The sequence below is a fragment of the Sus scrofa genome, chromosome 12 (assembly GCF_000003025.6).
Source record: "Sus scrofa isolate TJ Tabasco breed Duroc chromosome 12, Sscrofa11.1, whole genome shotgun sequence".
Classification (NCBI taxonomy): domain Eukaryota; kingdom Metazoa; phylum Chordata; class Mammalia; order Artiodactyla; family Suidae; genus Sus; species Sus scrofa.
The window spans coordinates 19,794,564-19,807,477 of NC_010454.4; the positions used below are offsets into that span (position 1 = coordinate 19,794,564).

The following is a 12,914-nucleotide window of genomic DNA, read 5'->3' on the forward strand; positions in this document are numbered from 1 at the left end:
TCAGAAGAGTGTGCTAAAATGTGTGTCCCAGTGGGTGGTGGTGGTTTTTCAAACCTAACCTAGCTTCTTTCTCCAATCAGTTATCCATGTTGGAAGCTCAAAATGAAAATACGTAGTAGGCCTAAAATATTCCCTGGTTTGAAAAGTGTTTAAAAAAATTTGAGTCACTTTTTATGGTAAACATTTACTCTCATCAGGACCTAAAAGAAGAACATTTTAATTTTTTTCTTTTCGTTCCCATTCTCTCTTCAAGCTTTTCCTTCAACAGTCATTACCTTTTTACATATTAGAGTTTTCATCTGTTCAAAGTTTGTTTGCAGTATGTTTGTATAGCTTTGTTTTTAATTGCCATACTGAAATATAATTATTTCAGAATTGAGTCAGTGGTGAGAATGAAAGCCATCTGGTATAAGAGTGAAATCCAGTTTCTCTTACTGAGAATTTCTTTTGATATCTAGCCTGTCTGAGGAATATGTGGATTTAGTAACAAATCAGAGTTCTCTTTGTCCAGTTGCTTTTTGTTTTAAAATCACATTCATATACATGTAAGGATAACCTGACCCCCTTGCTGTACAGTGGGGGGAAAAAAATCACATTCAGTCCCAATAGTAATACTAATATTGGTACAGGTCATCTCAGGTTGCAAACATTTTCCCAAGTAGCATTTAATTTTATCCTCACAATAGCCTCAAAAGACTGGTGGAGTGATTGTTAAGAGAAGGAAACTGAGGTTCAAGTAGAGCAATTGGCCTGAGATCACTCTGCTAACAAAGAGAACTGTAGCAGAAACCCAGCCTTCTGACTTACTTTGGTACTTTTCTTTTCATTGCCCTGTGCTGCGTCAGAAGCCCCATGGTTGCAAGAGTTGTGTTACCAAACTTCACAAGGAGACTATTGTCCCCCAGCTTTTCTTGTGATCCTTTTCCAAAAAGTTAAACATTTAATGAATCACATTCCTGCCACACAGGTTACCTGTCTTTCGATGTCCTGCCTGAACTTTACAAAATTCAGTTTCTGAAGCTCTCATTCAGAATAAACATGGAAGACTTAACTAGCTTGTAGGTTCCTCCCTGCTTAGGCTCCCAGCTACCTCTTTGACCTCTTCAACTCGTACCCCCACCCTGATCGTTCCATCCTGGACCCTGGCCCATTCTCTATCCTTCAAAAACCCCGGGCATGGTCCTGCTCAGAGTCTGTTCTCTGCTCCCTCTGCTGGAATGTTCTTCCCCCCAACTCTTACATAGCTTGTTTCTTCACATTGCTCATCTGTTTGCCAGTGTCACCTTCTCAGTGAGGCCTTTCCTGACCACCCTTTATACACCCCTCTCCCAACACCCTCCACTCCCTATCCACTTACCCTGCTTTACTTCTTTGTTTTAGCGCTTATTCCCATATATCTTTGTTCCTCAATCAACTGTCTGCCGCAGCTAGAATGTAAGTTCTGTGAGGTCAGGTTTTGTTTTGTTCACTACTGTATTTCCATCTCCAAGAACAGTGCTAGCGCATAGTAGAGCACAGTAAATACCTGCGGTTTTTTTCTTTTTCTTTCTTTCTTTCTTTTTTTTTTTTTTTTTTTTTTTTTGCTTTTTAGGGCCACATTTGCGGCACATGGAAATTCCCAGGCTAGGGGTGGAATCAGCAACAGCTGCCGACCTACTACATAAGCCATGGCAACACCAGATCCGAGCCTTATTTGCGATCTACACCACAGTTCATGGCAATGCTGAATTCTTAACTCACTGAGTGAGGTCAAGGATTGAACCCGCATCCTTGTGGATACTAGTCGGGCTTGTTACTGCTGAGCCGCAATGGGAAATTCCAATAAATACTTATTATCTTAGTACATGAATTAATCTTGGGAGGGCCTTGAGGTTTTGTGGTTAGACGTAGGGATGGGATTTGGGGTGATGTATTTTCTAAAAATTTTAACATTTTCTAAGGTTTTTTTTGGTCCAGATTTTCTTCAGTTTGTATTTATTACATTGTTCTTACAAAGTAATCACAAACCAAACATTATGTACCTCCTGAAGTGATATAATAAAAATACACAATACCTACCATCTATGAAGTTTTTTCTTTTTTTTTTTTTTTGCGATTTCTTGGGCCACTTCTGAGGCACATGGAGGTTCCCAGGATAGGGGTCTAATTGAGCTGTAGCCACTGGCCTACGCTGCGTCTGCGACCTACCCCACAGCTCATGGCAACGCCAGATCCCTAACCCACTGAGCAAGGCCAGGGATTGAGCCCTCAACCTCATGGTTCCTAGTCAGATTCCTTAACCACTGAGCCATGATGGGAACTCCTATAAAGTTTTCTTGCAAAAAAAAAAAAAAATTGAACCTGATTTTGATTGAGGGCTGTAGGTCTAGTTTACAGGGAATGGATACTAGAGGGACCATCAAACCATATCATAGGGTTATAATCAGCAAAATCCAGAATGTGGGAAATTCTCCTGGTCAAATGACATAGTTTTTAAAATGAGAGAAAGAAGAGGAGAAATGTGTGGGTTAAAAGAGACTTGATGGGGAGTTCCCACTGTGGCTCAGCAAGCTAGTATCCATGAGAATACAGGTTCAATCCCTGGCCTTGATCAGTGGGTTAAGGATCTAGTGTTGCCATGAGCTGTGGTGTAAGTCACAGATACAGCTCAGATCCTGTGTTGCTGTGTCGTAGTCTGGCAGCTGCAGCTCCAATTCGACCCCTAGCCTGGGAACTTCCATATGCCACAGGTGCAGCCCTAAAACGCAAAAAAAGAAAAGACTTGAGACATATCAACTAAATGCAATATGTGGATCTTGTTTGGAACCTGATTTAAATGGATTTAATTATGAAGTTTTTATAGGACACTGATGGAAATTGGAACATTAGTTGTATATTAGGTGTTATTAAGGAGACTTTTTTAGGAGTAATAATGGTTTCATGGTTATACTAAAAGAGATCTTTATCTTTTAAAGATAGGTTCTGAAATGTTTATAGATGAAATATGACAGCTGGGATTTATTTTAAAATAATCTGGGCTTTGGGCGGCTTTTGGTATGGATGAAATAAGATTGGCTCTGAACTTATAATTGTTGAAGTTGTGCGATGGTACGTGGAGTTCTTTTTACTGTTTTATTTGTGTAAATGCTTGAAGCCTTCCATATTAAATTAAAAGTAAAATAGGGAGTTCCCGTCGTGGAGCAGTGGTTAACGAATCCGACTAGGGACCATGAGGTTGCGGGTTCAGTCCCTGCCCTTGCTCAGTGGGTTAATGATCTGGCGTTGCCGTGAGCTGTGGTGTAGGTTGCAGACGTGGCTCGGATCCCGCGTTGCTGTGGCTCTGGCGTAGGCCGGTGGCTACAGCTCCGATTCAACCCCTAGTCTGGGAACCTCCATATGCTGTGGGAGCGGCCCAAGAAATAGCAACAATAACAAAAGACAAAAGACAAAAAAATAAAATAAATAAAATAAAATAAAAGTAAAATAGCAGTCACATGCTAGAATGTACTGTAAGGGAATCCAAAAGAAATACAAGAAGTTTTTATCTTTGTGGAACTTAAAATTTAGTTAGTATATAGGATGTGCACCCACAATGATACCTCAAAGAAAGTATCAGTGAAAACTAATATGAAATAATACCAGCTCACTTTTTAAATGCTGAAGATAATATAGAGTATTGAAAAGAATGATATATTCTGTTTTGATGTCTGAAAGCTCAATAAGTATAAGGATCATGTTCTCTGCTGTATTTTTGGCTCCTAGTATAGCGGGCATTTAAGTTTTTTTTTTTGCTTTGTAGGGCCACACCTGCAGCATACGGAGGTTCCCAGGCTAGGGGTCTAATTGGAGCCATAGCTGCCAGCCTACGCCACAGTCACAGCAATGCCAGATCCCAGCCAATTCTGTGACCTATACCACAGCTAATGGCAACACCGGATCCTTAACTCACTGAGCAAGGCCAGGGATGGAACCCACAAACTCATGGTTCCTAGTCGGATTCTTTTCTACTACGCCATGACGGAAACTCCTTTGTTTTTTTTTGTTTTGTTTTGTTTTTAATAAATATTTATTAAATGAACTTAAAACTTCACTTTCAGTTATAGCAGCTTAAAGTTACAGTTCTTTACTAAGAATAAATTTATTTTTAAATGAATTGTTAAACCTCGTTTATTTTTTTCCCCCTCCCTGTCTAGTCTGGAGTTGATCAAAGAGCCTGTTTCCACAAAGTGTGACCACATATTTTGCAAGTAAGTTTGAATGTTTTATGTGGCTTTTGTGCTTATCCTTCATGACACAGGAAACACCTAGCTTGATTGAAGCTTTAGCTTCTTCACTTATGTGAAGAATCATAAGGTGCTTGTAGCCGTAGTTCCTGGTAAAATATTGGCATATTTATTTAGTGGGATATGAAATTACTTCGAACAACTGTTTGTTTTTTGTGTCCATGAGTGAAAGCAGATTGCAGGCAGTTGTGAAATAAGCAAATTGTGTTTCTGTCATCCCCAGTTTGTCCTTTCTGTTCCTTCTGCTTTCCCTCCTCTAAGGTTCATTGTTGGCCTGCATCATAATCCTAGTGAATATAGGCAAGAATGTCCATTTATATTTAGCCTGAAATTCATTCGTACAATGATTCAAGTTATTTTAAGGATCTTGACCTTTGAAGTGGATATGTTTCCTTCTTTTTTGCTTTTTAGGGGCATACCTGTGGCATATGGAGGTTTCCAGGTTAGGGGTTGAATAGGAGCTACAGCTGCCAGCCTATCCCACAGCTGTAGCAACTTGGGATCCGAGCTGCATCTGCAACCTACACCATAGCTCATGGCAACGCCAGATCCCCAACCCACTGAGTGAGGCCAGGCATCAAACCCGCATCCTCAACAGGGGCTTTTCTCCTTTTCCTGATGTTAAGCTATGACTGAGACTTGCTTTGAATGCCAACTAAATTGTTTTTAAATGTCTTTTCTAATTTTCTAAAAGGCAAGCCACATCCATGGCAATGAGTTTACTAGCTCAAAATGTTACACGATGCAAATTATTTCTCCCTCCTACCTCAAAACCCCTGCCTCCCCCTTCCCTCTCAGAAACAACCACAATTATCAATTTCTTACGTATTCTGTAAGGAATTTTTAAACTTAATGAGTTTGTAACTTGGGTTTTGGAAATGGTTTTCATGGATTTCCTAGAATTATATTGAATTTTAAGTTCAAATGTATTAGAAGCTGTGGGTCTGTGCACTTTTCTGGGAAGTCTCAGTTCATAATTTTCATCAGCTTAGGGTGTTTTTATAACCTAAAAAATGTAAAGAGCCTCTGCATTAAGGATAATGAAGACTGGCTGAAGCTGGAGGGAACCTGTTCCCTTGGGAGGGATAGCCTCAGGGCACAAATCTGCCAGCCGGCCAGACCCTTCCCTCTTCTGAACTTTCCCTTCTTGCCTTTCATCTGTCCCAACAAGGATCCAGGACCCATTTTCACTGTCCATCACCACACTGGCCTAGATCTATTCCCAGAAATTTCCTTCTCATTCCTCAGGCCTTCTCCCTGGTCAGGTGCACAAGCAGCACAGCTTTATGTCTGCTTCGAGAAGTTTTAGTTTTGTGGCCTCTCAAGGAAAGCTTCTCAAACGCTCTGTGATATAGGACCAGTTTCTTCATAAATCAGTACTTTTGTAAAACAAAAATTTTAAGTCCTAGTATTAAAAAAGTTACAGATGGCCAAATAGAATCTTACTGAAATGTACTGTATGCTTTCCTGTCACCTTGAATAATGAATGTACAGTGTTGCAGTGAGTAAAGAGGAGATTAAATTGCGAACATTCAATACTTTGAGAGCTGTGGAAGAAGACAATTACAGGCAGTGGAAATAATATGAGCAAAAGTAAGACAAGGAGAAAGCATATGTTTAGGAAAAGGAAACTAACTTTTCATATTTGTGGAGGAGTTGTATTAGAAGAGGAAGGAGTCCTCAGCGGGGAGATGATATTTGCAAGAGAGAGAATATCCAGGAAGAGGTAAAAGAGATTGGAGATAGAAAATGGATGCAAGAAAGAGAAAGAGTTATTTATAAGCATTAGTGAAGGGGAGTTCTCTTGTGGTGTAGTGGGTTAAGGTTGGGGTATTGTCATGGCAGCCGCTTGGGTTGCTGATGTGGTGCTGTTTTAACCCCTGGCCTAGGAACTTACACATGCTACAGACAAGGCCAAAAAAAAAAAAAATTTTTTTTGGAGTTCCCGTCGTGGTGCAGTGGCTGATGAATCCGACTAGGAACCATAAGGTTTCGGGTTTGATCCCTGGCCTCACTCAGTGGGTTAAGGATCTGGCGTTGCCATGAGCTGTGGTATAGGTTGCAGAGGCGGCTCAGATCCCGAGTTGCTGTGGCTGTGGTGTAGGTTGGCGGCTACAGCTCCGATTTGACCCCTAGCCTGGGAACCTCCATATGCCTCGGGAGCGGCCCTGGAAAAGCCAAAAAGCCAAAAATAAAAATAAAATAAAAAATAAAAAAATTAAACAGTAGCGAAGGAAAAGGAGAGTGGTTTTACAGACAGATTTTTAGGCAGGGAGGGGATAGTTGAGGTAGCCTGAGCTCTGTGACACTGGGGGTGAAGACATTTATTGACATTGAAAGGGTTAAAGTTGGCAACTGGAGGAAAGTAAGAAAAGGCCACAGCAACACCAGATCTGAGCTGAGTCTGTGACCTACACCACAGCTCACAGCAACGCCAAATCCTTAACCCACTGATCGAAGCCAGGAATTGAACCTATGTCCTCACGGATGCTAGTTGGGTTCATTACCACTGAGCCACAACGGGAACTCCAGGGTTTGTTTTTTGTTTTTGTTTTTGTTTTTTAATATATTTAGGAGTTCCTGCTGTGGCACAGTGGGTTAAGGACCTGGCACTACTGCAGCTATGGTACAAGTTGCAGCTGCAGCTCTGTTTTGATCCCTGGCCTGGGAACTTCCATATGCCTTGGGTGCAGCCAAAAAAGTAAGGAAAAAAAAGAAAAAAATTATATTTAGAGCTGTATAATCATCATTGCAATCTAAGTTTAGAACATTTTCATCAACCCAAAAAGAAACCCTCTTCCCATTACTCCCCATTCTCACTTCCTCTTAGGCAATCACAGATCTGCTTTCTGTCTCTATGGACTTTTCTATTCTGGACTTTTCATATAAATGGAGTCGTAGGGAATGTGGCCTTTTATATCTGGCTTCTTTCACTTAGCATAATGTGTTCAAGCTTTTTCCGTGTTGTAGCTTATTTCAATATTTCATTATGGCTGAATAATATTCTGTTGTGTGAATATACCACATTTTGTCTCTTCAGTCATCAGCTGATAGACATTTGGATTACTTCTGCCTTTTGGCTATTATGAATAATCTGCTATGAACATTTGTGTACAGGTTTTATGTGGACTTATGTTTTCATTTCTCCTGAAAAGAATCCTATGAAGTAGAATTACAGACGTATGTGGTAACTTTTGGTTTAACATTTTGAGAAACTACCACTTTTCCAAAGAGACTGCATTTGTTTTGTATTTCCACCAGCAATGAATGAGGATTTCAGTTTTTCTACATCTTCTCCAATACTTATTATTATGTCTTATTTATTTATTTAGCCTTGCCTGTGGCACATCAAAGTTCCTTTACTAGGGATTGAACCCACACCACAGCAGCAACCCACTCTGCTGCAATGACAATGCTGGATCCTTAACCCTCTGTGCCACAAGAGAATGCCAATGTCGTCTTTTTTTGTTTTTTTTGTTTTGTTTTGTTTTGTTTTTTTGTCTTCTTAGGGCAGCATCTGCAGCATATGGAGGTTCCCAGGCTAGGGGTCTAACTGGAGCTGTGGCTGCCGGCCTAGGCCACAGCCACATCAGATCTGAGCCACGTATGTGACCTACACCACAGCTCACGGCAATGCCAGATCCTTAACCCACTGAGCGAGGCCAGGGGTCAAACCCGCAACCTCATGGTTCCTAGTCGGACTCATTAACCACTGCGCCATGATGGGAATGCCTGGCAATGTTGTTTTGATTAAAGCCATTATAGTGGGCATAGAGGAGCATCTCGTTGTGGCTTTGATTTCCATTTTTCTAATGACATTTTTCCTGTGTTTATTGACCATTTGTATAACTCTATTGGAGAAAATGGCTATTCAAATCTTTTGCCCATTTTTTAATTGGGTTATTTCTGTTTTTTATTGAAGTTTAAATGTTTTTCATGTATTCTGGATGCAAGTCCCTAAGATAAATGATTTGCAAATATTTTCTCTCATTCTGTGAATTGTCCTTTCACTTTCTTCTTTTGTCTTTTTCCTTTTCTAGGGCCGCTTCCCACGGCATATGGAGGTTCCCAGGCTAGGGGTCGAATCAGAGCTGTAGCCGCCGGCCTACGCCAGAGCCACAGCAACGCGGGATCCGAGCCGAGTCTGCAACCTACACCACAGCTCACGGCAACGCCGGTTCCTCAACCCACTGAGCAAGGCCAGGGATCGAAACCGCAACCTCATGGTTCCTAGTTGGATTTATTAACCACTAAACCACGAAGGGAACTCCTAGTTGCTTTGCTTTTGCTGTTTATTTATTTAAGAAATCATTGTTTAACCCATGGGCACAAAGATGTGTAGTTTTATTTCTTACATTTAGTTCTGCGATCCATTTTCAGTTCACTTTTCTGTATTGTGTGAGGTAGGATTCTATCTTCTTTTTTTTTTTGGCTGCGCCTTGGCATATGGAAATCCCCAGGTCAGGGATCAAACCCGTGCCACCGCAGCAACCCAAACCATTGCATTGACAAGGCTGGATCCCTAACTTGCTATAGCACAGGGGAATTCCTCCTTTTTTTTTTTGCATGTGGATGTCTAGCTGGCCCAGCACTATTTGTTGATAAGATTATTCTTTTTCCATTTAGTTGTCTTGGTGCTATTGTTGAAAATCAACTGATCTTAGATGTATGAGTTTGTGTCTGTACTCTCATTATATTCCATCTATGTATATGTCTGTCCTTCTGCTAGTATCACACTGTCTTGATTACTGTAGCTTTTGTGTTGAAGTGCTAAGTTTTTAAACTAATTATAATCATTTTACTTGAACTACTTACCATTTATGTCTAGTTATACAGCATGAAATAATTACGAGTATATCATTAAATATGCCATATTAACTTTTAATACGTTTTATTTGATCATAACAGTAAGCCATATGCATGTAAGTTCAGTTGCCACAGGTCATTGCTTGTGTAGTTTGGTTTTCTGCTTATGCAGCATCTAAGAACAATTAAAGAAAGCCACTGGTTGTAATTTACCTGCCATTACCTTTAAAATGGCTCTTAAGGGCAGTTGTGAGATTATCTTTTCATGGCTATTTGCCTGTTGAACATTCTCTCTGCAAAAGAAAGAAAGTAACTTGAATTGTTCTTTTCATTCTTTATAATTCATAGATTTTGTATGCTGAAACTTCTCAACCAGAAGAAAGGGCCTTCACAGTGTCCTTTGTGTAAGAATGATATAACCAAAAGGTATACAATTTGGGTAGTTGATGGGAGGTTGGAAGTGACAACAGCAGGAAAAGTAGACATTCCTTAATAACATAGCTGGTGTTCCTATCAAACCACTCATTAGTAGAAAAGTATATAAAAGTGTGTTTAACTGACAGAGTAAATTATTTCTAAAGTAATTTTCCCGAAAGTTTTATAGTACGTTTGCCTCATCCAAGTATTAACAATTCATTGTCTTTTTCTAAACCTTCTGAACGGTGCAAGAACTTGCAATCTTACCTAACATAGGACTGCACACCCTGCCCCACTGTCCAAATCCTGCTTTTTTCTTCCTTGCACTTATTTCTACTTAATTATTTATATACACACAAGCACACACAACATATTTACAATTGTGTGTCCCTCTGGCCAGGATGTAAGTTCTGTTAGGGCACTGACTTGGTCTCAGTCAACACTGTTTTTCCAATGTTTGGCACATGGTAGTCACTCAGATATTTGAAGGAATAAATAAGTTATATTGCCCTACAACTTTCCTAAACCAAAATCTCTCTTTGGACACTGTTATCTCTCTGCGATTTTGAAATAAATAATAATTATCATTTAATTATCATTTGGCAGAAATCTCAGAGCTAGAAGTAGGAGGTTGGGTGGATGGGGTTTAGATGTTAAGAATCGTAAGTTCTCTATGCAGTGGATTTGTATGTACTATGGATTCAAAGTGCTATTATGTTAGTTATAGATTTTGGTAGGCTTAATGACAAAAAGTATGGAAACGATCTATACATATTTTATTCTACTGTCAATGATTTTTTTTTTTTTAAACTGGGGACCCTGCTCTCTTTCAAGTTTTTTAATTTATTTTTTTGCTTGTTTAAGGCCACACCCACAGCACATGGAGGTTCCCAGGCTAGGGGTCTAATCAGAGCTACAGCTGCTGGCCTACACCACAGCCACAGCAATTCAGGATCCGAGCTGTGTTTGCAACCTACACCACAGCTCACGGCATCGCCAGATCCTCAATCCACTGAGCAAGGCCAGGGATTGAAACCTCGTCCTCACTGATACTAGTTGGGTTCATTAACCGATGAGCCACCACGGGAACGCCCCTCTGTTCTTTTAATATAGTTTTTTTCTTAACTGTTGCTCTATCTTTTTTTAGGTTACATATCTTTCCTTATTTTAGTATCCTTAAAAAGTTGATAATCACTTGCTAAGTGTGTCTTTCAAACAATTTGCTTTCAGAAGCCTACAAGAAAGTACAAGATTTAGTCAGCTCGTTGAAGAGCTCTTGAAGATCATTCATGCTTTTGAGCTTGACACAGGATTGCAGTGTAAGTGTTGTGTAACCCCAGGGGCCAATGCTCAAGTGGCCATCTATTAAAACAGAAGTGTGTGCAATTATTTTTTATGAAGAGGTGATAAGACATTTTGGTCTAGGTTAACTTTAGTTCTTTATCTGTAATCTGTTTTTTATATCATCCTCACTGGTCTCACACCTTCTTCATCCTAAGATGTACATTTTTCACAGCTTCACTTCTCAAAAATTGGGAGCAATTTACCATCAATAGTGTATCACACAATTTCATCAATAGTGTGTACACTACATCGATAGTGTACCGTCAATGGTACATCAATTTAGTGTGGTTTCTTTCTTAGTGGTACAGAAAATAATGGTGCATTTTACACTGTTGGTATCTTAGTTTCACCAAAATGTGGTATTAATAGGCAAATTTTTTAGTATTGAGATGGGAAAAAAGGAGTGGAAATAATTTTCACAGTCTGTGTGTTTGTTTCCTAGGAGTAGAACTTCCAAAGTTGATTTTTAAAAAAATTATTGGCAACCTTTAGTAGATTGTTTTATTTTATTTTATTCCTATTTTTTTGGCCACACCTGTGGCATGTGAAAGTTCCCAGGCCAGAGATTGAACCCATGCCACCACAGTGATAGCACTGGAAACTTAACTGCTAGGCCACCAGAGAACTCCTAATGCGTTTGGTTTTTTGTTTTTGTTTTTTTCCCTGGCTGCATCCATGGCTTATGGACGTTCCTGGGCCAGGGACTGAATCTGAGCTGCAGCTGCAGCTTACATCACAGCTGCAGCTTACATCACAGCTGCAGCAATGCCAGATTCTAAACCTGCTGCACCACAGCTGGAATGCCTAATACATTGTTTTATTACAACAAAGAACATACACAGGATTTCTCTTGGTTCTTTGATTAAAATTAATACATTTTTTCCCTAACTGCGAAAATAATGTTTTCCCTTGTAATTCGCAGTTGCAAACAATTATAACTTTTCAAAAAAAACGGAAAATAACTCTCCTGAGCATCTAAAGGAAGAAGTTTCTATCATCCAAAGTATGGGGTATCGAAACCGGGCCAAAAGACTTCGACAGAGTGACCCTGAAGATCCTACGTTGGTAAGACTTTTTTTGTGAGTTCTGGTTCACATCTCTTTATTGAGCATTGTGAATTAGTATATGTGCTAGATGCTTATGGATTTATATTAAAAAGTCAGTGAAGGAGGGAAGGTGGTAAATTAAGTGGCTGATCAAGAGTTAGAGGAGATGAGAGAAGGTGCCAGTTTTAATGCTTTATCCATTCCAATCCTTGTCTAAGATAGCAGCAAGGACACTTCAGCTTGCTAGCTTTTGTATTTGTTTCGGTGTGTTATTTTGCCCATTGCATGCAGAAGTTCAGGGATTGAACGTATGCCACAATGCTGAATCCTTAACCGCTAGGCAACCAGAAAACTCCAGCTTGCTAGTATGTATGTATGTATGTATTTTTTTGGCTGCGTCTGTAGCATATGGAAGTTCCTGGGCTAGGGATTGACCTGCATCATAGCAGTGACAATGCTGGATTCTTAACTGCTATACCACCAGGGAACTCACAGTTTGCTAGTTTTGTTGTTGTTTTCGTTTTTGTTTTTTTGGCAGCCCTGAAACATTTGGAGTTCCAAGGCCAGAGATCAGATCCAAGCCACAGTTGCTATCTACACTGCAACTGCGGCAACTCGGGATCTTTTTAACCCACTGTGCTGGGTCAGGATCAAACCTGCATCCCAGTGCAGCAGAGATGCTGCCGATCCTGTTGTGCCACAGCAGGAACCCCTGCTAGTTTTTAAAATAACCATTTTATGGCAATTCTCCAGGCATGAGAAAGTATCTTCTATTTCATTTCCTTTGAAAAGTTGTCTGAAAAAAAATCAGTTTTTAGTATTTGAAAATTGCTTCAACTTAAAAGTGTAATTGTCTGGAGTTCCCATCATGGCTCAATGGTTAACAAATCCGACCAGGAACTATGAGGTTGCGGGTTCGATCCCTGGCCTCGCTAAATGGGTTAAGGATCCGGCGTTGCTGTGAGCTGTGGTGTGGGTCGCAGACACGGCTCGGATCTAGCGTTGCTATGGCTGTGGTGTTAGCTGGCGGCTACATCTC

General features: G+C 40.2%; 1 protein-coding gene across 18 annotated transcripts in view; it reads left to right on the forward strand.

Moving 5' to 3' along the window:
• Window positions 1-12,914, forward strand: part of BRCA1 (BRCA1, DNA repair associated) — a 66,429-nt gene that overhangs the window by 6,477 nt on the left and 47,038 nt on the right. For 15 of the 18 annotated variants that reach the window (XM_021066931.1, XM_021066926.1, XM_021066924.1 and 12 more), the window contains exons 3-6: window positions 4,173-4,226; window positions 9,417-9,494; window positions 10,716-10,804; window positions 11,752-11,894. In XM_021066931.1, the coding sequence (XP_020922590.1) occupies window positions 4,173-4,226; window positions 9,417-9,494; window positions 10,716-10,804; window positions 11,752-11,894 (364 nt within the window). Of the gene's footprint in view, window positions 1-4,172; window positions 4,227-6,836; window positions 6,964-9,416; window positions 9,495-10,715; window positions 10,805-11,751; window positions 11,895-12,914 lie in introns of those variants that run through there. The other 3 variants (XM_021066928.1, XM_021066929.1, XM_021066927.1) reach the window with 2 other exon arrangements.